The 27,412-nt window shown below is 32.8% G+C and overlaps 1 protein-coding gene across 3 annotated transcripts in view; it reads left to right on the top strand.

The window, feature by feature from the left end:
* LOC141456489 (dipeptidase 1-like) overlaps positions 1-27,412 on the top strand; it is a 411,813-nt gene that overhangs the window by 290,793 nt on the left and 93,608 nt on the right. For all 3 annotated transcript variants that reach the window (XM_074132531.1, XM_074132529.1, XM_074132530.1), the window contains one exon: positions 11,558-11,714. In XM_074132531.1, the coding sequence (XP_073988632.1) occupies positions 11,558-11,714 (157 nt within the window). The remainder of the gene's footprint in view (positions 1-11,557; positions 11,715-27,412) is intronic.

Raw genomic sequence — 27,412 nt, forward strand, 5'->3', positions numbered from 1 at the left:
GCTGACTAATCTGTGATGGTCTTTCTACTACAAATAGTAGTGTTGGATACTTGTTCTCTCTAAATAAACGCCACAAGTTTATTGATTTTAAACCTTCCTTTTTTTTACAGTTTTAAAAGCTAAATTAAAATGAGAATACTTTATTTGAAAGTAACCAAGAAATTGAATGTGCCGTTTGGTTTTTGTTAATAACTTTCAAGTCTCACTTCAATGATGTTCGTTGAAAGCTAACTTGATTGTTTGCAACAATTCCTTTTTTTTTTCTTTTTTTGCGTTGTGAAGTTTGTACAAGGTTGTTTTGTGGGAACAAAGGTCCTTTATTTTACTTAGGACTGCTTGGAGAATGACTGCAGTTGAAAGGGGTATTTAGAAACACGTACTGAAGGAGGCTGTGTGGAGCAGTCTAACAATCTTTTTCTATTTTTTTGTTTTGTCCTTGTTTTCTCTTCTTTTTTTTTATCAGGGGTTACTGTTATTTCCTCGCAAACTCTGTTTCCTTTTTACTAGCTTCTTTCAGTGACGCATCTTGTTGGCACAAAAGACTATCTTGCTACTTTTCAATGTCATTTCTTAGTTTTTTTTTTTTAATTTTTTCTGTTATACGTAGTCCTTTGTTAAATATTCTTTGTACAAATAAAATACATTGCTAGTACCTAATTCTTGAAGAGTTATGATGTGATTTGTAACTTCTGGGTCCCCTAACTAAAAAATGATTGTAAATAATTATCTACTTAGGTCCTGTTACTCCCCAATAACAGATTGCCAAAGATCCTGGCGGAGGAAATTATTAGGAGAAACTGTTTTTGGTATAAAGAGTTTAAAATTACTTGCCAGAAATATTATTGGGAAAACAGTGATTACTTGATTAATGGAAATAAAAAATGTTTTGATGGTTTATTTGAAAATATTAAAACTAAATTTAGAAATGATTTAATTTCGAAGGCCCAAAACTCAACTTTTCTCGCATTGTATAAAAATCTAAATATTCACTTAGAGTAGAACAATTATTTTTCGGATAAATTTAAATTAAATTTTATTAAAGTTATTTTCAAATTAAGAGGTTCAGTTGTTAAATCTGAATTTCAGTGTTGCCAGAGATGAAACTGTACATTTGTGTTCCATGTGTAACCAGTCTGTTATTGAAGGTACCTTTCATTATGTAAGTGTCTGTCCTGTACTATCTAAGTTCAGAGTAAGATGGTTAGGAAAGAAAGCGTTATCTGAATCAGAGTGTATGGAATATTTAAATGGACGCGACTGGGATAAAAAGAAAAAAAAAGTAAAGAAATCGCCTATTTTTTCAGGCAGGGCTTAACGTCCAGCTACCAATTAGGTGTCGCGGACAGAGGCGACTAGCAAACATACTTTACTGTAAATTTCTTTTATTAACCATTAAATAAAATCCAAGGCCTACAGACCGGGAATCGAACCCAGTACCACAATACAAATTAGCTTCGCAGGTCTCGCCTCTAACCGCTCGGCTACCGTGGCGCCTCGCGACTGGGATAAACTATATAATTTGAGCATGAAAATACAGAAGTTTCCTCATACAAGAATATAATACTTAGTATATATTCAATACAACACTCTTGTATTAGAATATATTGAATATATATTGAAATTATGCGATAAGTTCTGGCTGCTATTTTATATTGTAAATTTTTAAATAGAATTTGATCAAGCAGATGGACTGCTGTCCATGCTTTGTGTAAATATGTTTTGCTGGTTATAAGATTTTGTATATATTAATTAAAATAAAACACTTAATTATTATTATTATTAATAATCTGCTTAGGTAAGAAATTAGCTCAGTAATTAGCGTATATTTTCTTTTTCTCGGAGCTTCTTAAAACTCTCTGTTTGGTGATTGACAGTGTTTCCTGTAACGATAGATCACTATTCGTCGGCCGGCAAAGCACTGGAAAAAGCTTCTGGCGCCAATGATCTCAAATGTTGACGTAATTTAAACTTAAAAACAAATAATAATCTACAAAATAAAAATAAACCAAAAATTGCTTTTAAACCTTCCTTTTAAGACAGCGACATCATTGGGAACTTTATTAGTTAATGATGGTAGCTAGGAATATTTGATAGCTGCTGATAGGCTGTCACGAGAACGCTGAATATTGGCTGCAAACGTTCAACCATGCAATAAAGTTCTTCGCGAAAAACACATTCCTTAAAAAAAAATTTGGGATAAACCGTTCTTAGACAACATTACAACTGTGCAAATGGTAAAAATCTTATTGTTTCATATTTCAGTCGTAAACATTATCATCTGTGCAATCTCTTTTTTTTAACCTATGGTAAAAATGAAAATTTCGCTGCAGCAGGTTAGTTGTCATATTCTAAGGAGAATCAGTATCAGTACCACCGAATAGTGTTTGTCTTTAAGTGTATAGTTTGCAGGATTTAGTTATGCGAACTAGTGTTGGCCTTTGGATTTGTTAAGCCCTTTTAAACAATCACTAAAGGCTGTGTGTAGTGGGCGAGAGTTCATTGTAAGTGTAATTGTCAGCTGGTTCTAGGCAATCGAAGGCCCGCCCTTATATTGGTGCCGCTTGACAAAACGATTTAGGGGGAAAAAAAAATTCAATTTTGTTCTTTCCCTTATGGACTTTGTATTCTAACTTCAATATTCTGTTTGAAAAGACATCTAGACTTGTTATTTTGGCGAGCAATTTACCTGTACTCTGGGCAAGGGTATATTTTTAATTTTGCTTAAACAACATCCACAATTCTGTTTAAACAATCGCTCCAGTTTCCTCGTTATTAGCCTTGCTCTGGAATCATCGATCCATTTTGTGAAATTTTAATGAAACAATTTAATTAATTTAATACTGTGAAACAAACCGAAGAGCCTTTTATAGAAATTAAAACATAAAATCTGAGGTAAAAAAATTCACATAATTTTTTCTGATAGCAATACTCATGGTTTTGATTGGACTGAAGTTGGATTTGTCACAATTACAGATATATGTCGTTTCTGATTTTTTTGTTTTTTTGCGTTTATTTTTGCTACAATCAGCGCGTTGGCGCTATAAGCAACAGTGATAACAGTAACAACAAATAACAGAAGAATACGAGTGGAGAAGTTACCCAGCGGTAACACTCCAAAATATTAGGCTATTAGTCGCTCTCTTCAGTTGAGAGGAGATCACGAGGCCACTGTCTCTTAAGGCGTCTTGTCGGGTTGTCAGGAAGAGTTCTAGAAGAAAGATTTTTAGCTAGAGAATTTATATGAGATTGCAGGTTGAAGTGGAGTTTTCTGTATCTTGTTTTAGAAACTTGTGTGACAAAAGGAATGTTAAGGAAAATGTCTGAATATTTAAAAAAAATATATATGAAGTTGAATAAGTTTTTTTTAAAAAAAACAACCATAAACTGTTCTACTACTTATTAAAATTCCTTACAATCGGAATATAAGGTTAACAAAAATAGCTTATTTAAGGAAAATGAGAATGCACAGCTGTTAGATTTAGTTGCTAAAATCCGGAATGTTTGTCGAGAGGAGTCTATCAGAAGGGCCGGAAGTACAAAGCGTTTTCTGCTGTATAGAACACTAACTGATGTGAAGGCACACTTTGGGGCTTATTTCGGCAAAGATATTGCCACTAATCTGAAATTAGGGGACTTAAGGTGGCTATTTAAGCTAAGGGGAGAGTTGTTGAAGCTGAATAGCGTGCCATGGTTGGATTGTGAGGAGGACAAGAGCCTTTGTGCATTATGTACATCCGGGGTCCGCGAAGACCTCTTCCATTTCTTAGCCGAATGTCCATCACTGGGTGAGCTTCGCCTTCGGTATATGGGAGCCTCTATTGTTCCTAGCTACCAAATTGTTCGGCTGCTATCCTCACTGGAATTCAACCCACTTCTAAATTTCACTAAAGTGGCCTGGAGATCTAGGATTCAAGCTCTGAATGTAGACAGCTCCTTTATTCATAGTTGATACGCATTTTCCAAATTATAACATGATGCTTATTATTATTTTTTTCTAATTTTTTTAAATTTATTATTTTTATTATTATGATTAATATGTTATTATTATTTTTGTCATCACTTCTGTAACCTGCCCAAATAGAGAAGGAATTATTTAGTTTTTAATGTTTTATTACTGTATAGTTAATTTGTAATTATTTATTAGTTTTATTATTTTTATTCATCCTTATTTTCTCATATGACTTTAATAGATAATTTCGTATTCTGTTTCATTTACATCTTATTGCCACACTTTCTCACTCTCTCTCTCTTCTTTGTTTATCACCGTTTTTTTATTATTTTTGATTTTCATAATTGATGTACCAACTCCTGCAGACGGCTATACGCCATGCATTTCCTAATAATTTTTTGTTTATTTTTTGTATTTTACATTTAATTATAAATAAAGGTTTATTGATTGATTGAAAATGAGAATGTACGAGTAGTTTGAACCATAAAGCATGTCAGAATGAATTCTTTACTTGTGATTTTGATGTACAAGGTCGTTAAATTTTCAAAGCCAGAAAGACGTAGGCTTTTATTTTGGCTGTTGAAATCTGACATTAGTCATGTTTTCCCTACTAGTACACGCTGTCGTTTAGCCGATTGGTATTTGGACGAACGTAAAACAACCGAGACCTTCTTTACAATTCGAACCTTCTAAAAAAAAAGGAGTTAAATAATTTCAATATAGCAGTCAACGCGGATAAATGCTGCCTATCAGTATGGTTAGAGGTTTACATTTATGAACTTTTAAACCACTCTGTGAGTCAGAATACATAGTACTTCCCTTACTACGTTTATTTAGGCATTTACTAATACATATTTGAACATAAAGGAAGAGTATAGCACTGAACCAGCCACTAATACAGTTAGAAGAAGTCTTGAGTTTCTAGCTTGATTTATATTCTAACAACTAGGAATTCACTTAGTGAAAGAATAAGAGAATCGCCCTCACGGGATAAATAGTCTACTCTTTCAGAGAAGGAAGGAAGTAGAGGAAAGAAACTGTTGTGGTAAAGAAAAAAGGAAACGAGAACAGTTTACCAGTTCAAGCAGATAACTAGCTGATTTAGTAAGACCATTTTATTTATCCTTCCTATACACGAAACAATTTTATAATAAATTCAGTTTACATGTTTACAATAAATGTTAAAACAAACTGCCACAATTGACTTTTATTCATCTGTTCCCCATTTCAACTGTTCATCTTTGTTAAGTTACAATTTCCTGACTTTTTTACTAAAATAGTTTCTTAAGTATTCGTGAAGACAGGAAGAATGTACAAATTTATAGAATAAGGAGTTCCCAATTATTCAAGGTTATTTTTTTTTACTGAACGCATTTAATACAAAATGTATAATTAATACTGAATTTAGAAATAATTTTGAATTTAAAAACAAATAAAAGGGTGCAGAAATTCAAGCAAGAATGTTGAGATTAGAATAAATGATTTTATATTGACAAAATTATTAAAATAAATTAATTATTTACATCATTAAATATTTGAATATGATATACATCTCCTTAACAAAAACTTACAGTTTAAAATGTTAAGTATAAGGGTTGATTAAACGCCAAAAGGTACACAAATCAGCAAGTACCCAACATTTCATTAATACTTCATTGATATTATTTAAGTAATTTTACCGCATTAATTTTCATTAATATTTTTTAAGAATTTATTAGATGTCACATACCCTTATGCTGGCCATTTTCATCTACAAAATATTTGTTCAAGTAGCACACCATTTAACTTAGATTGACTGTAATATCTATTTATCTATAATAATCAAACTATTGATTACAGGTGAAAAAGAAAACGTTATAAAAAATAAAAAAATATGAGGCTAAAAAATTCATAAAATTTTTTAAAAATTGCTCACACCAACTTACATCAATGATTTTATTTATTTATTTTTATTTTTAAATAAAAATCGTCGGTTTAAGTTCATTCTTCGGTTAAAGTAATTATTATTTTATGTAGTAGTGAAACGTTTGTAATAATAAGTAATAAATAATCTGGCTTTATCGCAAATAATATAGTTTTCTTCAATTACATTCTCCATCTAGGTGTTCTTCCCACAATGTTGTGTATATGTAATATAAAATAAATAAGATATGCATATTTTTAGGACAGCTAATTATTCCAGTATTTTACCATAAGTAAAATTAGGGGAACTAAATTAAATTACAATTGAGAAATGAATAAATAATGTTGAATAATCTACTTGTTATTAACTGTGTGTTATTTGTCCTCACGAATATTTCGGTAAGACGAATTCAAGACTGAAATATTGTTTTAAATCCTCCGTGATTCAAATTTAAACAGTAGCCGACTCTAAATTTGTCTTTTTCTAATTTAACATGCATGTATATGTGACAATTCAGAATAAAGGGCACATTAAAGAGAAATCAGAAGAATAATTTGGAATAGAGTTAAAATAAAGTACCTATTTATACGAGGATATAATATACATTTTATCACAATTATAACTATTATGAATGAACTGGCCAGCATAAGGGTATGTGACATCTAATAAATTCTTAAAAAATATTAATGAAAATTAATGCGGTAAAATTACTTAAATAATATCAATGAAGTATTAATGAAATGTTGGGTACTTGCTGATTTGTGTACCTTTTGGCGTTTAATCAACCCTTATACTTAACATTTTAAACTGTAAGTTTTTGTTAAGGAGATTTTTGTACCTTTTGGATAGATTTTCCTTTTTGTCTATTAGCAAAGTTACGTCTGCTTTACAGATTTTTTTAAAATTTGGAATAAGCTATTCTATCATTATAACCTGATATGGTGTTAAATCGGAACCGTAACTACCACTGGAGAGATCTTTTTAAAGAATGGTTATAGTTGCGGTCCCCAAACCATCCTCAATAACCATTTTTTTGAGAAAGCGTTTTGAATAAAATAGGAAGGTATTTTTACGTAAATAGCAAAATTAAACTGCGATTTCAGTACTTCCTTTTAAGAGGAGCAAGAAAAATAAACTGCGATTACAGTACTTCTCCCTAAAAGGCAAAGATTTTGAATCGAACGACAATTCATTGATGTAAATCGGTTCACTCATTGATAATTTTAACGATTGCAGTACTGCCTCTTAGTAGGTGTAAGAGCATGATGGCACTTCACAGCCACGTAGAGGAGCTTTAATCACTTCTTCGTGCTAAATTTTATCAAAATCGGACTAAGCTTTGTAGAAATATTGGTAATAATAGTTTTAGAAAGGGCCTTATTTGGGTGGGGCGAACTCCCATCCTTATGAGGCATAGCGTCGAGACTTTTAAAGTACAAATCTGTACAAAATGTCGATTCGAATGACACTTCATTCATGAAAATCGGTTCACGTGTCGATAATTTGAAACGATTGTTATACTTCCCCTTAACAAGTGTAAGAGCAGATCGTCGCTTTATTGTTAGGTAGGGGAGGCCTAACCCTATCATCCTACCAAATTTTTATCAAAATCGGGCCAAGATTTACAGAGTAATTAGTAATAATAATTTTGGAGGGGGCCTTACATAAAGGGGGCTAACTCCTCTCCCATTCGATGTACAGGGCCGTGACCGCCAAAAGGCACATCTACATAAAATTCCAAATCGAATGACACCTCATTCATGAAAATCGGTTCGCGCGTTTAGGCGCTACGTTGTTTACAAAAAAGGTAACAAGAACAACAACAACAAGAAGAAGAAGAAGAAGAACACAAGAACATTTTTTGAAAAAGCCGTTTTTGCTCATTTTCGGCAACTTTTTTCTCGAAACCTATTAGATCTGGGTGGTTGCAAAAAAAATACAGTTATAAAGGAGGATTTGCCCTATATTATAAAGAAAATTTGGGAATTTTATCTTTTACAGAAAAATAGAAAAAAATTGTCAAAGTTGGGTGTTTTTCAACGTTACACTTTTTCGTGCAGTTTTTGATGGTCAACCCTTATACAACTGTCCTACCGGACAGTTTTAATCATTGAAAATTATTGGAGAAATACGTATTTGCCGCAGTGTTGTTAAATGTAGAACAATTAGTTTTGAATGTATTACAGTTTTAGGTTCTCTAGAAGTACATAGGGCCGTTACTTTAACAAAAAAAATAAATATGAAATTTGCTTTTTTTCCCCAAATGAGATTCAAAATCATCTTTAAAAAAAATTGGAAAAATCAGTACATGGAGGGTTGATTCTGACAGAATTTCACCAGTTTTTACAGTACATAGAAAACATTTTTTGGTTAAGGTGAATGTGGCGTAGTAATGCCAATAATAATTTTAAAATACACTTATTCAAAATGTGCATCAATGTCTCTTGTAACAGACAACCTGTCCATTTACTGGTTATTAATATGTGTAGTGAGTGCATGAAATTCTTAGAAGACCAAATAATATGGGCGGCCAGCTGGATTCGAATCCGGGATATCGTAAGTACTAAACGCTCAGCTAACCCCTGCAAAGAATTGAAAATAATTTAACATTCAACTCTCTGGATTATCTGGCTGATTCGCTTGGCACAAGAGGCCAAAAAAAAAACTCTGGATCTAAATGTAGTAGAAAATTTTATTCTCAGGAAGGCTTGAAAAGTTAAATTTACACTATTTCAAGTTAAATGAAATAACCCACAGCCCAAGTTATCGCCAAGTTCGATATAAAGTTAGAAGGGTGATACAGTATTCCTTCAATTTCTTGAATGCTAAATCGCTTCTAGAGGCAGCTAAAATGATGTGATAAAAACTGCATAAAATGAAATAGGGCTGCCAGTATTATTGTTATGTATAATATATAGTAATATATTGTATTCAATATATAGTAAACAAATAGAGAAATGAAAATGAAGTTTGACATTCAGGTGAAGTGGCAGTTACTATAAGGCTATTTATAACGCAGCACTTAGGTTTGCAAAGTGGGAGCCTTGCTGTTGACAACAACGCAACGTTAGTGAAATGAAAAGAATCGCCACAAAACCTCTCGATGGTCACTCTGGTCAGAGCGGTATTATTTCAAAATAGTTTTTCGCTGTTGAATATATAGATTTTTTATTTCCTGCAAATCAACCAATATTATAATATGTCAGTTATTTCACTGAATCTTGTAATTTAATTTATAAATTTGAAAATGAGTTATTTGATCTGTTGTATTATCGCTGTTTCCATGTCCTGCAGTTGTAAAGAGAGAAATCAATTCATCAAATAAAATCCGAATCGATAAAACAAAAAATAAGACACCACCATTATTCTTTGCCACTCGCAAGTTAAGTTGTCAACTTTATTCTTTTTCAGATAAATAATTTTAGGTTTTATTGATTCATCACCCGTTAGTATAGAGAGCTAAAGAGCTCTAAAGCTCTAAAGAGCGAAAGCAGTATTGTTTCTCGACGTTGGAAAAGCATTTGATTGGATATGACATCTGGGTTTTATGTAGAAACTATTTCTCCACAGACCTATTACTTAATTCTCACGTCTTACCTTTCAAACTGATACTTCTGCATTAGTTGATAACTAATTTAACTCTGTAAAGGCTGGCATCCCTCAAGGAAGAATTCTTGAACCCAATCTTTTCTACATTTCTTACCTGCCTACTCACCCATGCACATGTGTAGACGACATAGCCATAATCTCTTCACATTCAAAGCCTGTTCAGCCTGCACGCTTCTTACAACAATAACATTTTTTTTTTTTTTTTGAAGAAGGGATTTAAAAATTGAAAATGAATGTGAACAAACAAAAAAAAAGTATCAGAACATAACCTTCATTTATAGACCTGCAATGTGATTACTGCTAGACTGCAGTTCCTAGATCTGATAACCAATTTGGGCTTGACTTAATCTCGTCTAAAATCTTTTCTCCAGTTACTGGAGTCATTTTAGGACGTTGGTTTCCTTGGAGCCTTCTCCTCACAGAATGTCCCACGTTCTTGCACTGTGCACTTCGCTTACGCTCCTTCTTATAGTTAGTCTTACCAGCTTTATTAACTTCTGATTTCTTTCGTAAATGGGCCTCTTTCTTAACTGGTCCTTACAAAATTCTTTTTCTTTTTTATCCGCCAGCAGCTAAACTTGTGCTCATCCTCCTGTTTCCAGAATCATAAGTCACCACTGGATGAGTAACCTTAGTGTTCCTAGACAAGTTTCTGTCCCTAGCGTAAAAAACCTTCTTTAACACTTAGGAAATGACATTTTATTCTCCATCTGAGTAATTAAATGTTTAGTCCCTTTGAAACTAGAAATTACCCTACAAGCATCTAGACATCTTAATATTCTGTTCCTCCAATGTGGAGGACAAAAATACATATTTTTTTCTTGCTCACTAATTTGCAAATCAAGATGTGCAGCAGTTTCCTCCAATTCTTAGAAAATGTTGCTTATTTGTCCAAAAACGTTGTTTTAATTTTGCAAAGTAGTTTATCAATTAAATATGTGATAAATTCACACTAAAAAATAATTACAAAAGTTCAATTAATTATTTAGTAAAAATAGATGAGATTTAAATCAACTATGATATGAAAGCAGTGTTGCAGATAGCATTGATCATGCCGCATATGCATATGTATTGAATAATTTATACTCTGCAAATTAGCTATCATCGTCTGTACGATAATATTAATATGTGCCTTGTGGAATTAGATTATATTGACCGAATCGCTGTCACCCTTTCATAATAAATAAGTAACTCGCCAACCGATCATTTATTATTCATGTTTCTTTTTACTATTAACTTAGTTTTCACTAATTTTTTTCCCCCTTTTCCCGAATTGCGCTCTTATTAAATTGAGACTTTATTAGAATAGGAAAAATGCTTTGAACAGAACTGAGAGATCAGAATCTCTTAAACCTACGGTTGTCGAAATCGATAAAAAATAATTTTCCTTAAGTGGGCAGAAAATTTGACAATAACTTTTGAAAGCTTTTCCATAATTGAAGCACTTCGAAGATTCTGGAAGAAGTGAGCAAAATTAAATAGTTTCAGAAATGATTCCTACTTAAAATTACATTTGAACATAATTGTGCGGATTCGAGAATTAAAAAGAAACAAACATTATTTTATCATTCCTTGTTATGAACGAGTAAGTTTTGTATTAAAACTGTCCAGCAGGTCAGTTATATTAAGTACCAGACGAAGTTCTGCAGATATCTTAGAAGCTTGCTTTTAACTTCTGTTTCTCGAAATTTCAGGGGTTGCTTGGTCTTTGGGATTGTCCCTTCACCCAAGGGCGGGATAGTTTGGCCTTCTCAGCAATACAATCAGAAAATGATATTTCTTCAGTTTTAGATGTTCCTCTTTTAAAATATATTTAAGGTCTTATGAAGTAGTAATTATACAAGTAATAGCAGAGCAGACAGGACAGGAGCTACACCAACTTATAATCCCTGCAGATGACCTAGTCCCTAGGTCGAAAGGTTGGTAAAGTAATAAAAAAATAAATACTGAAATTGGCATTGAATGAATCAGTCACCAAAAACAATGAACAATATTAACTTTTTAGATAACATTAATAACTTTTTAGTTCAGATAACAACATCCATGATGTTGTTATTACCATTTTTTAATTAATAAAAATCTTTTCTCCATTACAGGCACAACGACTTGCCATGGAACATACGCAAATTCGTGCACAATAGACTGAACGAATTTCGTTTTGGCGAGGATTTACGCGGAGTGCCGCCCTGGTCGCTGAGTGCATGGTCGCACACAGATCTACAACGATTAAGAGCTGGTCAAGTCTCTGCACAGGTTAGCTTACAGTGTCTCTATATATGTATTTCTTTAATGGGGCAGCTCTTGACCACTGTTAAGAGGGTGGCTTTGTAAGTGGGAGATCCCCAGTTCGAATCCTTAGTATAACTTTTTTTTTTTTTTAAATGAAATGAAATTACAGGGAAATCCTGAGCTAAAATTGTTAGATGCCGCTAGAATTAGTTTGTCTTCACAAAATGGGAATTTATTCTGTAAAAACATTATGTGAGTGGGAGTATTCAATGCATTAAAAAAAAATAATAATAAAAAACTTGATAATAAGGGAGAAAAAGTAAGAGATTTACTTCAATTAAAAAGTTTTTGACGTGCTAAAAATTTACTTTATTTCTAATAGGCACATTCGAATAAATGTAAGGTACCTATTTCTAAAAATTTAGGTTGAAAAATATTATATAAATGCTAAAAATTCTCTGTATTTGAAACTTTTATTGCTTTTCATTCAAAATGTACATACTTTTCGCAGATTTCAAAAACTTTAATATCAACAGTGAGTACTTAGAATAATAAATGCTTCTAAAGTTCTTCATTCAAGTGGTAGAAAAAGCAAATATTTCACTGATAAATAAAGATTTATTAATCAGCGCCAAAATAAAGAACAAATTCTTTACATCATCTTTTATCAAAAAATTTAACTGGGCGAAAGACAATCGAGCTAATTGCAAAACATTTGTTAATTAAATAAATTATCTATAAAAAAAAAAGTGCATTCCATTTAAGCTCTTACGAGTTTTGTAAGGGGATAAACACTAATGGACGAGTTGCACCGGTAGAGATGTATAATTTCACTTTTTTCGACAATTTCTTTTAAGTTTTACAAAGTAATTATCGACAGTTAAAATATTTGAATATTTTTAATTATCATATTTTAAACTTGCCAGTGCCAATAATAAAAATATCGTACACTATCTCATTGCTCAAAAATCTCATCCACGGCTTGGAATATCATCCAATCTTCTTACATGTCCAAAAAAACATATCCCAGGCTTTAAATCTTCAACGTTGTATATTTTTCTCCCTTGAGAAATCGTAAACTGATTTTAAAATTAGCCCATAAAAAGAAGCCACGGGCGTCGTATATTTTGTGTTACAAACAATAAAATTATTTCCTAAAATGTTTGCAATATTAAGCAAGACAAGAGTGAATTATATTTTACTTTTACAACTTTTATAGTCTTCAGTTTATTTCTGTTTTTATTTTTCTTTCAGATGTATATATTTTTTTTTAAATTCAGTGGTGGGATGTTGCTCCCAATTACCATCAAAAAGAAGGATTTATCCTTCACCAACTTGGTAACTAATAAAACTGTCCTACTTGTTTATTTTCAACGTAGCTTGCTGTTGTTTTTCGAGTCATAATAAAAACAACATTGTAAATATAAAAACTACAAAACCAGTGAAATTTGTAAAAAGTCAATCCTGACCTTATAATTCCTACAATGGCTGGTACCACCCCCCCAGTTTTCTAATGGTTGTAGAGGTTACAATTGCATGAGAAGAATTTTCATTATACAGAAACCTATATTTATATTTATATTTAGTTTGCTTATATTTACGAGGGGGTACCCAAAAAAAACCGGAATTATTTTTTAAAAGCTATTTATTTACAAATTTTTTACAGAACAACCTTATCCCCTTCAAAATACTCTCCATTACAACTAATACATTTGTCCCACCGGTGCTTCCACTGTTCGAAACATTTTTTGTAGTCATCTTTAGAAATGGCTGACAGCTCCTTCTTCGTTTTTTTCTTGACCTCTTCAATGTTGTCAAATCGGTGACCTTTCATGCCCTTTTTCATGCGTGGAAATAAGAAAAAGTCGCACGGAGCCAGGTCAGGCGAGTAAGGTGCGTGGGGCAGCGAAACCATGCCATTTTTAGCCAAAAACTGTGTAACAGAGATGGTTGTGTGTGCAGGTGCATTGTCGTGGTGGAAGAACCAGTCTCCTGTTTGCCACAAATCGGGTCTTTTTTGGCGAACACTATTGCGCAATCTTTTCAAAACTTCCAAATACAAGGTTTGATTGACGGTCTGACCTGGGGGGGCAAACTCTGAATGGACTACGCCTTTGGCATCAAAAAAGCAAATCAGCATTGTTTTGATGTTTGACTTGACATTTTTTTGGTCGGGGTGAAGATGACGTCTTCCATTGGCTCGACTGTTGCTTTGTTTCTGGGTCATAACCATAGCACCATGACTCATCACCAGTAATGACCTTTGACAGAAAGTCTGGATCAGTTTCAAGCTGTTGTTTCAAAGCACGACATGTTTCAACTCGATGTTCTTTTTGATTGTCAGTCAGAACTCGAGGAACAAACTTGGCAGCAACCCTTTTCATCCCCAAATCTTCCGTTAAAATTCGCTGAACCGAGCTCCAAGATAACCCACTACTCTCTGACAGTTGATCAATTGTCTGTCGACGGTCTGTGAACACCAGCTCTCGATTTTTTTCAACATTTTCGTCGATTCGGGCAGTTGATGGACGTCCAGAACGAGGTTTGTCATCAATCGACATGTCGCCATTTTTAAACCGAGTAAACCACTCGTATACTTGAGTTTTTCCCATAGCGTCATCTTTGAAGCTGTTTTCAACATTAAAACACTTTCAGCAGCATTTTTGCCGAGTAGAAAACAAAATTTCAGAGCTGCACGTTGTTCACTTAAACTTGCCATCATAAAAAACGAAAAAAGAACAAAACAGCGCTGGTAAAAACAATCACTGCAGATGAACAGAACAAGCCAGGCAGACAACACAGGCAGGACTGAACTGGCAAGGAATTGCGCTATACACGTCTAGCGGCAGAAATGCGTACTACATAAGCTCCATGCGCGACAACGCAATTCCGGTTATTTTTGGGTACCCCCTCGTATAATAAGTAAACCTACTTTTTTTTTGTACAAATATTTTCGTAACTTGGTTTTCAAATTTTAAGATAATATTAATTGTCCGACGGTTTCTCGAGCACAAATGTCTGAAAACGTTAGTTATGTACCAGAACTTTAGGCTAGAAATGCTACTTGTCTTTAGGTCAACTCTAAGGTTATTGGCGCCCGGAGCCTTTTTCAGTGCACTGCCAGCCTCCGGACAGTGTTCTCTCGTTACAGACAACACTGTCCATCACCGGACAGTGAGCTGTAAGAAGCTCCTAGGAAGAGAAAATCTAAGGGTCAGCTGCTGGATTCGAACCCGGGACCTACGCGTGGGAGTCCAGTATGCTAACCTCATAGCTAATCCCTTCCTTACCTGTCTGTTACCACTTCATTTGATCACATAATACATACAAAGTACCATTACTAGTATTGAAAATACAAACATTTTCGCCTTCTAGGCTCTTTTCGCTGGTTTATTCATAATATTTTAGTAATTATCAGCATTTTTAGTGTTATCTTAGTCTTTCAAGATTTTATACCAATCTCTTTAACTATTCTTTACTTAGTTTCGTACTCTTTATATGTGTAGAGTTTACATTGTTATAGGTGATGAAGTGAAAAGTAAAATCTTCGGCGACCTGAAGATCTTTTTTTGTTTTTCTTTGGTAAAAATTACTATATTATAAAGATATAATTACTAAAACTTTGATCTGTTACAGTTCTGTAATTGATCGAAATACGACCTATGTTCAAAAAAACTTATTTACTTGAAGTGATCCCAACAAAAAGTACCCAAATTTTTTTTACATTCGTTGTAGATCAACCTTTGAATTCTGAGACATATATTGGCTGATGTAAGAAAGAATGTGAGCTAGAAAGATTGGAATGTATTCAAAGGAAAATGGGGAAAAGCCAGTTATTGTTGGAGGGCCTCTCTCTGGTGCCTAAAATGAAGAAGACTCTTTACATAGGTAAACAACCCCCTCTCCACCCCGGCAACATCTAAGGTTAGAAAGAAATTCCTTTTCACCACTCTTATCGGGAACTTGTCAGAATGTAGATACAAGAAAACTGTTAGCGCAGAGTTGATTAAAATACAGAAAACTTGTGCTGAAAAATCACGCTAGCATGTAAGCAGAAAATGCCTAGCATATCCTCGTTGGATGGGCGCTTTACCTTCTTTTTCTATGGAAATTAGTTGATTTCCAGTTAAGGGGAGACTTTATCGTATATCTTCAGACTGAATGATATATGAGGAGTTATGTAAATTTTTAAATTGTGCGCTCATATGAGCTTATATGACTTATATAAGTCTTTGTATACTTGTATTTCTATGAAGAGGAAGATTTGGAATTACTCGAGAGTTTATGATTCAAAGATAATTTTGGCATACGATACATACCGAATGAATATAACTGGTAAATTGAGGAAACTGTTCGCTGAAGATAACTCGTAGTAAATTAACCCGAAGAAAATTAACCTGTAGACTGGTGACACTATCAGCAGAAGATAACTCATAGTCTACAGAGACCATTGCTCGCAGATAATTAACCGTAGACTGGTGAGTCTGTTGACAGAAGACAACTCGTAGAATGGAGAGACAATTACCCGAAGATAATTAATCGCAGACAGATGAGACTGTTAGCAGAAGATAACTCATCTGGAGAGAAGGTGAACTTGGAAGTACTGTTATAAGTTTCTTCAAAGATACTTCATGTACTAACATTCTTCCATAGCATGATTAACGAATTTAACACTCTTAATTACTAAAGGAGAAGGTGGTAATATGGGACGGGGTTGGAATTTGCGACACCCCTGTTTTTGTGAAACCAGTAGCCGCTATCTGTTAGTTTTTGATGGGTAGGCTTTGTCTGCTGCAGAAGGCAGCGCGTCCAATCGAGTGGCAGCTTTGTCCAAGAGAGGACCGTGTTGATTTTGCCAATGCTAAAAAGTTTTCTTAAGGTTGATTTTCCTCTGCTTTTGGTTAATACCGAGAAAAGTTAGAATAATTTCTCTTAAACATTAAAAATATAGAAAGTAGAGAGTTAAATGCCAGTATTATGGATTTCAAATATGAATGTTATACATATTGTACGCGGTGTATGGTGATATTATGGGGACAGCGTTGTCCCATATAACAACCTCGTTAATCGTCTGCCGAACAAATGTGAAAAGTGGCACTGAGGACATAACTAGTGTCTTATAATTTTATTTTATTTTTTTACAGGGTACTAAAGACTCCTTGCTGTGATCCATTCAGGACTCCAAATGTACAAAGACAAATAATGTATGTCCATGATTTTACTTCAGAGTAGATTTTTAATTCAGTAGTGTTCAAAATATACAAGGTAAAAAAAAGGTTGTCCCATATTACCACCTTCTCATCTACTAATCGGATCCGCACATTTGTGACCGAATTTTAAGATAGATACTTTAGATGCATTAACACTTTCTTCAGACAGCCCAATAAAACTACATTAAGCATATTGTTAACGATTGGTCTGTTAATATTATTCGTATTCTTAAGGAATCATCAGGCAATTCGATTGCCTTGAATAATAGTGGACTTTGATTATTTTTATGTTTGTTAAAAAAAAAGAAAGAATAATTATGGAAAATAAATTTAATTAAAGAGCACAAAGAGTTAATTATAGGGTTTCAATGTACCTAGAGTGGAAAACAGAAAATAAAAGAAATATAATTGGTGTAATTCATAAAGTAAGAGAAAACGAGAATAGTGTGGGCGAAAGTAATTGTGGAGAAAGAGAAATGAAGCTCTAGAGAGAAAAAAGAGCTATCTCCTAGTTGTGCTCCCTTTTACTCGCCACAACTGACTTTAATTTGGTACATTGTAATTGGCTGGCTACACTCTGACTTAAAAGGCCGTCCTATTCCAGTCAAAAACCTTTTTAATCACTTGGTAACATTTGTTTCCTACTTCTGTATCAAACATCATTTTACAAAGTTAAAAAACACTTTTAATTAATTAAATATGTTTGCTTGCATGTCTTTTAAAAGTTACCTATCTTTAATTTTAAATTTATTAGTACTCAATTCTCTATTTAATATATTATTTATCTCTTATCTTCGTGCGTGAACGTCACCAGCAAACAAATGTTTCTTACTCGCCATAACAGTGTATCATTTTATTTATTTATTTATTTATTGTTTTACATCCATGTTCATACAATGAGTCCATTATAGATGGAGAGTTGTGTTGTGCCTACCAAACATAAAACTTACTCATTAAATGAAAAGTTATATTAATTAGAAAAATAAAACAGAAATGAATAACTTTTTTCCAAAAGAAATGTAGAATGAAATAAAATATAGAACTCCTATACAAGTAAACAATACAGAGTGACCAGACAGAAATAAACATATTAACATAAATTGAACTTCATGAGAACAGTGATATATTGACTTTGGAGTTTACAGTTGAAATCTAACAATTATTATTTTACATCTCTGGCTAACTATTTTGAAGCGGCTATGGTTTGTCAAATGCTTCTTCGATTACTAAATCAATTTAAAAATAATAAAAAACAAACTAATTTATTGAAAAATAGCCGGAAAATATTCCAAAAAATAAAAAATAAAGTAGAAATAAATAAGGAACAAAAAGAAAATAGAGCTACGTCTGCAGTATAGATTTTCTTAATTTAAGGCAAGCAGTGATAAAATTGTATACATCGAGTAAATGGCTTTTGTGTCATGACAGTGTATCATTTATATTCAATTAATTGATTATGAAAATGATTAGCTTTCACATTCAATTAAAACCTGATAACAGAGTACGTGATTTTGGATCCGCTGGACCACGCTTCGTAACCATCCTATGAATTATTCAACTAGCACTCTCAAAGCTATTAATTAATAAAAAAAAATCTGTATCCCACAAAAGTATATACAATTATTACGAAATTTTACAGCTACTAAAATAGTGTTATCCTCGCTAGTTATCTTAATTTGAATATTTTGGATATTGGTATTTTTGGTAATTCCCCGGGATATATTGCATCACTATTATTTGGTACATTATCAGCTTATTTTTGTTAAAGAGTTTAGAATCCGAACTAAATGTGGGAGTTAGTTTATTCGAAATTTCCATCTTGCCTTTATTTAATCTGTCTATAACATGTGAGTCTAAAATGAGGTTGTTATCTAACAATATTTCCAAGTATTTAATGGCGATCATATTATTTCCCCTTTTTCAAAGCTTTTGTCGCGTTCTAACCTTGTGGACATGGTCACGTCTCACTGCTGAGCAATATTGCCACTATGAGAAGCGTGTAACAATTTCTTCTACCCAAACCTGGAAATAACTTATCTCTGAAGGTGGATGAAAATCCAAAACTGGTCAGAATTAAGAAAATAAATAAATAAAAAATATTCTAAAAGTAGCAATATTTGGCAATATTTAATTAAACTTAACTCGATCAGACGAAGAAAGTGTGGAGGAGATTTTATGGAGAGGCGCCTTGCGTTTTAGCTCTTACGTTACTATCTGCCTCTACAATCAATTTCTTTCTAATTAAAGTACAAAGATAGAATACCTACAGGCATCTTCTTAATAATCGGTTTATTAAAATAAGAACCAGTCGTCATCGTTTAGCCAACAATCTGCCATTTTCTCCTCTAAACCATTCCTCTACGTATTTCTTCAGAACATAGGGACCCATTTCCATCCTTTCTTGGTCATCTTGTCACATGAGCACTCATCATCTTGGTTTTTTGAAACTTGTTTTGATCTGTCCTAAAACTTTCCTTATTCTCTGCGTTCCCCACCTATTCAACCAAGTTCATTTCTGGTGTCCTTATATTTTGCTTGTTTTCTGAAAGATTGTCCAGTGCTGCGCACAGTTAAGAAGGATCTCTCAACAACGGAAAAATACATTGACCTTTCAATTAAAATAAGAAGTTTTTATTTACCATTCTAAACAAAAACAAAAAAAACCGTTTAAAGAAAAAAGAATCATGACAATACTGACAACTGAAAAATACTATCGGACAATTCGCAATTTTGGAGAGTCATCCCCTTTAAACTGCGTTTATTAGTGCATAAATTTCCTGGCATTTCATTTATTTCTATTTTTCTCTTATTTGAAAACTGGAGCCTGTATTAATGAATTCATTATTTCACAATGAAATGCACCTAGATGGAAGCTAACTTCCCCACATTACCGTACTTCTAAATTCATTCTATTTCCAGAAACATTCTAATAAAGAGGCAGAATTCAATATTTTCCTTTGTGTTTCCATACAAAATTAAATCGAGATCAACAAAACTGCGCAGAACATAAAATATACAGATTATTACTAGGTTATAAGGCTATGAGGAAAACTTTATGACAAATCCACTGGTTGGCAATCAATACTTGAGGTCATTATCTAAGGTCACTAGCGTCTGGAGCTTTTTCACTGCATTACCATCCTTTCGGACTGTGTTTTTTTTTTGTTTCATTCGACGTTAGTGAGCTTGTAAGAAGCTCCTAGGAAGGAGAAAAAATTTAAAGGAGAGGCTGGATCCAAATCCAGGATTTTCTCTTGGGAAAACGTTAACCACTGAACTAATCCCTTTCCCTTCCAATTAGAGATACTTCCTGATATCCTCTCCTGATTACTTAATTAGTATGTATGATGATTCACCTTTCAACAACACCCTTGTTTTAAACCATTGACGCAGGAAAATAATTATACTACAAAAACATTTGTTTTGGTAACACAGCATATCAAACCAGTTATCAGAACATAAATACGTATATATATTAATTAAAATAATCTTTTTGTTAGTTTCGTAACTAAACGGGAAAATGGAAAAATGATAATGCTTTAATAATAGGTTAGCAGCAAATTTTCTAGTCTTTCTTTCTTCTACTCAGTTATCTTAGCGAAGATGATGGTATTTAATTGCAGATCGTATAATAATATCAAATAATATTGGACAGATATATAGTTGGAAGTGGTCCAATCTTCCAAGTTCACTGTTGTTAAATTTAAAAAAAAAAAAAAATTAAATCCTACTAAGAAATTTTCTAAAAACAATTTAATAACTCTATCTTCCAGCTGGGCCAACTTCATTAGTATTTATGTTTTAAAATTACTGAACCAAATGGACAGCAGAGGAAATTAAATTTAGACAGTTCTCTTCAACTGGAGTGGAGGCACTACTCTAGTTAGATTACTCTTTGATCTTCTTGAAAAGATCCTTTCCCAAGAGATGAATTATTATAGCAAATGTTTTTTAACTAACTGTAATTTGTTGCTTCATCATTAGAATATTTCTTTCATTTTTAGTCCATTTCCAATTTAATTCCCAAAGTTTTCAAATAAGAAGGAGAAAGGAAAAAAAAAGTGGAAAGAATTTCTTCTTATGAAAGAAAAACTTTACTTTCAAATATTTTCACGTTTTGAATTTTCATTCGAATAAATTATACTGTCGAAAGTCTTCATTAGCTTTCAGTGCAAATCTTTAACTCTATTTTCTAATGGTATGAGTTAGAGAACACTCTTATACTTATAATATAATTCGAGTAATAATAATAATAATAATAATAATATTTTATTTTCAAATTTAAACAAAAATAGTAAAAGAAATGTATAAATAAGTATGAAATGTGTCTGCTGGAACACTCTTATAATATCTAGTCTCTTGGTTTGCATTTATTATTATTATTATTATTATTATTATTATTATTATCATTATCATTATTATTATTACTATTATTTATTTATTTATTTATATTTATATATTTTTTTTTTTGCGCATCAACTACTGGGTTATTAGCACCTTGCACCCTTTCCTTTTCGTTCGAACTTAGTCCTCAAGGTCTAGAATGGCGTTTGCCCAAATACCCAGCGTCCGAAGCAACGCCTTTGAATGTTCAAGATACATTCATACCAATAAATACATTCTTACTAATAAATACCCGCTTTCTACATTCACTCTGGAGTATTATTATTTTAGTTGATTTAAAGTGAACGGCAATCTACTAAAAAAGCTCCGGATGTTAATGCTCTCAGATGTTTACACGCCCTAAATTAAACTAAAAAAAATTAATAAATCAACAATATGCTTAATATTTTTGCAGATTTACTTGCAATTTCATTTTAGTTTCAAATTGTATATTTGAGGCTCTTGAGAATAAGTCAGAACCTACAGAAAAATATGAGACTAACATAATTGTTTTTATTCAGTTATTATTTACTCTTTCAGTGAAAAAATCAAAGCATTCTCATCTGATTTCTGTTATTGTTGTTTTTTATTTCTTTTTGAATATTTTTTTTACATTTTAAAGACTCGTGAACGCTACTGATGATCTTGAGTATTACGGATAAATTTTAAGCTGAACTTTGTGTTGTCACTCTTTCATTGTGCTAGTAGATCCACATAGAGAGAGACTCTGTCGGCATAGTGTACGCTGGTTGGGGTTAATATTTTAGCGGGTAGTGGTATTTGTACATAGAAAGATAGAAAAGAGTATGTGTACACTGGTACGGCTTGGTTAGGTTATGCCCTAAGGACTACAGGAAGCGTGTAAAAACTGGGAAACCGAGCCTACGCTAACCCTGTCCAAACTTCCCTCTATGTATACTTTGTACTGGTAGCCGCCGGTTCCAAATCCTTTGGGAGTTAATCGAGAATAATTGATGAATACTAGAAACGCCGGTAGGGAGTGTAGACGCTGAACAGGCACAAATTGTATCACTATACTGCCCTCTAGATACAATTTGTGTTATTCACTTGGAATTTGTTTCATCAAATAAAACAGTTTTTTTTTTCGATTTTATTCTTAGCGAAAATCATTTGCTGACCACAATGATTGTCAACTCATGTCAGACTTACGACTCCATATATCTATATGGTATGTAGTTTTTGAAGATAATTTTTATTTAAATAATACATTTATAATCATTCAATGCAATTAAAAAGTTCGAAAGAAATAGAAAATAGATTATTATAGTTTTTGTTTTTTTACAAACTAGAAGTTTTTTTCACTAATTAACAAGATAATTCTGGCCGCATATTGAACTATAAAAATTAGAAGTTGTAACAAATAGTTTGTTACATTGAAAAGTGGATATGTAGTCCTCAAAACCTAGAATCAATAATCGGAGGTCAACCTATAATAAAGCAAATATGTACGTAATCCACAAAATCTAGAATCTATAGATCGAAAATCAACATATGATAAAGTGGATATGTGTCCACAAGATCCAGCATTTTCCTTTAACCCGTTAAGCGTGGAATTTAGTTTAAAAAAAAAAACCCACAGTGTGCGGAATTAAAATCAGACAATGACGTGTATACACGTCGAACGCAGCAGGGCAAAACAACCGAAAGTTTACAACGTCGTAATAGTCACAGCAAGCATTTTTTCTGCAATCTTTGGGACTTGAGATTATAGAGCATTCTGTGCATTACAAAATCTTGCACCGCTTCACGTATGCATTGCTGTAGTTAACTAGGGAAGCAAGAGCTTTGAATTCTGTGCAAAATGAAATCATGCTCGTACTGAAGTCTGAACCACTATCTAAGGCAAAAACGGCATTGCACAAGGCTTGAGAGCTTTTATTTGTGTGCGTAATTCCCAATCTCTAATGCGGAGACCAAACATGTACCAACCACTTATCATTTGGCTGACTCCTTCCAATAAGATAAAGGAAACATCCCACCAAATAATATTCTTATTGTATTTTATTAAAATTTTTATTAAAATGACGTGTACACACGTCAAACACCCTTAACTGGGTGTTAAACCAAGAGACATCGTTAAACTAGATTGGAAGATTTACAGCAAAATTGGTATAACTAATATAAATGACAGCCAGTCTAAACTGGAGCAATCTCTAAACTGAGAGTAATCTCCGTAAATTTTAAGTTTTAAAAAAGGACTAGAAGTTTAGCTTCATATTAACAAGAGTTAGGCCTTCACTTGTAACAGAAAAAAAAAAATTATAAAATACAATAAAAGAGGAGTAGGCAAACCTGTGAATATGTATGTAAGAGTTTTATCCAATCATGCATGTAGTGGAAATTTTGTGAGAAAGCGTTATGCGCTGGTCTGTCTGAGATAAAATGTTAAAAAAAAAAGAAAAAAATAAGACATTGTCAAGGTTAGAGATAATATGAAAAGTAAAGGTGTCGAGCAGAACTTACTGCGGGCGAAGAAAGGGAAACTGTCAAGGAGAGTTTTCTCTGGCACGTCTTTTCGCCTTTTCTATTCTACTGAAACTTTTACCTACAACATTTTCTCTATTTAATATTCATAATAATAAAAATTAGTTGTTATTCAGTTTCTAAACTTTTTTTGAAGCATTACTAATAAACAATTGTAGAAGTAATATTTAATTTAACTAATTAAAAATAAGATTAAAATAACCCACAAATAAATGGACTGTAATATATCCTTAATTATTTTCAGAGGATTTAGATTTGGTTGCTGGTGGGCAGGCTAACACATGTGGTACAGACTAAGTGGAAGAAGCGCTTGTTACCTACCCTTTGCCCATCAAAACAATCCATTCAGTTAAACCTAGGCTAATTGTTTTACCTAAAGGATATAAAACTAGTAAATAGGGTCCACTGACTGCGCATCCCAGTTAAATACTTTTTCATTTTTTTACATTTCTCTAACCAGGTAAGGAAAGTAATCGCATGTTCATGTCAATTTTTTTTAGTTTTACTATCAAAAATAGCCATTTTGTGCGGGTGGAAAATGGTCTGTGTGGAAAAACAGAATATCTCATTTACTAAAAGTTTCACCAGATTGCTGAAATTTAATATTTCCATTTTAGTCCTCCAGGAGGTCCCATTTTAATTTATCAACAACTAACCTTCAAAATTAAAATATCCTTTTCAGGATTAAACGTACTTCTGCGAGAGGGAGGATTTCTTGTAACATTAAATTTCAGTATAGTGTTCAGTCCTATATGTTCACAAATGTTTTAATCTTAAGCAAAAATCAAATAATTTCTTAGTTAAACAAAAACAGTATTAATTAAGAACTCAACAATAGCTATCAAGATGAGAACGTTGTATGAAGTTCATACTAGATTTTTAAGAGTAAACTAAGGTGTGACCACTTCTAAGATCATTTGAAGATCAGAGAGTGCTCTCCAAGACAATAAAACATTAACCACCGAACATTGAGCTATCAGAGTCTCTCTTAGGATGATAAAATCTAAGAGCAGACAGGGCTTCCGCGTAGGAGTTAATTTACCAATTACTCAGTTAATCCCTTTCCTATTAGGATTAGGATTACATTGCTATATTGTTACAGCAATTTATAGGATTACAAAATCCGACTAGGAAAGGGATTAATATACAAGTCCTTTACTGCTTATAACTAAAGTAATTCAAGAAGTTAAAAGTTTTGGTGATACTTTTGAAGTTTTATAAGTACCTGCCAAGTTAAATATCAGTAATTGACCGTACAGCACTTTTAAATTGTAGTAAACATAATGCCAGTTTAGTCAGGTGGATTGTACGTAAAACTATGGAGCGGGATGTGCTGGACAGAGGAGATGGTTTTCTTAAGTAAACTTGTCATCGATTCATCGTTATTACTGTGGTATCAACTCTACATACATTTCATCATTGCGATCTTTGCCTAGAGTTCGGTTAGAAGCGTGCTTACAGCACTCAGCAATCTATAATTTTACAATTGGAAGCATTATTTTATTTTGTAGTTTTTTAAATAGGTTTGGGTTGATTTCTTTTATTTAATGGCCGAGAATTAACCAGCTTTCTACAATTTCAAACAAGTTTTATTCCTGCTTGGCCTCACTCCTGCCGTCAAACTGCAGAACAAATGGAAGTACATTATGATTATTTAAAGCTATGTAGGTAATTTTCATTACCCTTATGTATTATTTTTAAAGTATCAGTATAATAAGTATTCTTATGACTTAACCATTTTAGCGAATTGCCATAGTTATAAATGGTAACATAAATAAGTAAAGTGGGACTTTCGATTGAGAAATTTCCTTCGAACTCAGAATTTTAACAACTTTAACTCTCTTGATAATACATGAGTGATAAAACCGTACATAACATTGAAAAAAAAAAAGAGAGAATTCCAACTACCCTTTTTTTTGCAGAAGAGCCTTCAATCAAAAGTTTCAGATAATCATAAAAATGAAAGTTCTAAATCAACTTGTGTGGTTTACAATTAGTAAAAGTTTAAATAAAAACAACGGAGGCATTTTTTAAAGAACTCAATTTGGGTACATTCACACATAAACCACCCTTTTTCAAAAACCACTACAGACGGCCCCAAACGGATACTTTGGCTGAAAACTTGATGTCGTAAAGTTGACTGATCTCAATACTTTCTTTTATAATAAGTTCATTTTGTTAACAAAATAAGGTCGTTAAATTCTATTTAAAGATTCCTTATTTTTAAGATTTAACTCAATAGAGTAAAACTTGTGAAGTTCAAATATCTCTGTAAATGTTTTCCATCAATAAGAATGAATTATATAAAAATTTAACACTACATTGAAACTTGATATTTCATTCAGATTTCTGGATGGTCGCAGAAATGAGTCTGTTGGGATGAATTCACAGAATAAATTAATTTCCCGACCTATTGTATACTATGATGATTCGTTCAAGAATTGCTATCAGGTTTTTTGCAGGCGTTTCTATAAAGTATTCATTATTAATAGGATTTTTTGTGGAACTTATCAGAAAGTATTACAAATTTAAAATGTCAAGAACCGAATTTTAGCCATACGATTTAAGCGAAACTGTGATAAAAAAATCTTCAACAAATATCCATTGTCGTCAACATTTAAAGAATATTGTTTTTGTGGTTGTAGAATTGAGTAATATTTGAACGTATTTACAAAGCTGAACTTAGAATATGCTTTGGAAAAACTTAAAGTTGATACGAGAAGTTTGTAGTGGTTGAACGATATTGTCTGCTTCAGATTGATAATAAGTTGCGGTAAAGTTTGGCGCGGCGAATATTAGGTGAGGGCTTTGCAAATAATAAAGTTGAAGAAAGATGCTTCACGATTGACAAGATGAGTAAAAAATGATGTCTTATTCTGCAGCCTTTTCTATAGTTTTATTAGTTCTTCTAAAAGCTAGGCTAACTCTGTAGTTGGGCAATAGTTCGATCTCCCTTTTATAAAGGCTAGGCTAAGTGAGGGATTAGCCTGGTTTCTATCAAGCTAGTAACTATCTACTGTCATCTTACAATAGGTAATCGCCATTAAATATTGTAATGACTAAATAGTGTTAATTTCATAAGTCAATAATTTGCTGCCTTATTTCTTAACTAATCGCAGTAAATTGATGGTCCGCACATCCTTAGAGGTTGAGAACAATGTTGTGAAATTGATTTGCACTGTCGGTGATATGGTGGCCATGCTTCCTAGCGGCAAGGAATGACGAGATCCTTAGTAAAATGCAGAAGAATATCTATAAGTAGTGACTAAAGCTCTCAGTGTTACACCCAATCAAAAGGAATTTTTACTGAAGAAAGGATAGTTTAAAATATAAAGTCCAACGATCGCTAATTTAGATTGTTGGAAACGTTGGATTGTTTCACGGCGAATGAAGACAAGAAAGCATTGGCATCGCAGGAGCTGGATTTTGCTTAGAACACCCCTCCGTTGCAGAGCTCCTGTGTTAGAATCAGAGGTCATGGTAATTCTAGTGTGTAGCGGGCTAAAGACGATTCGGAATCAGTGGATATAGGAGGTTAGAATCGTTTCTGAAAATCAGAACAGCACTGATTGGTCAGAAGCGTTTCTTCAAAGCTTGAGAGTGAATGCTATAGAAGGCAAATTA

The sequence above is a fragment of the Rhodnius prolixus genome, unplaced genomic scaffold (assembly GCF_049639745.1).
Source record: "Rhodnius prolixus isolate KJV_2025 unplaced genomic scaffold, Rpr scaffold_4, whole genome shotgun sequence".
NCBI lineage: Eukaryota > Metazoa > Arthropoda > Insecta > Hemiptera > Reduviidae > Rhodnius > Rhodnius prolixus.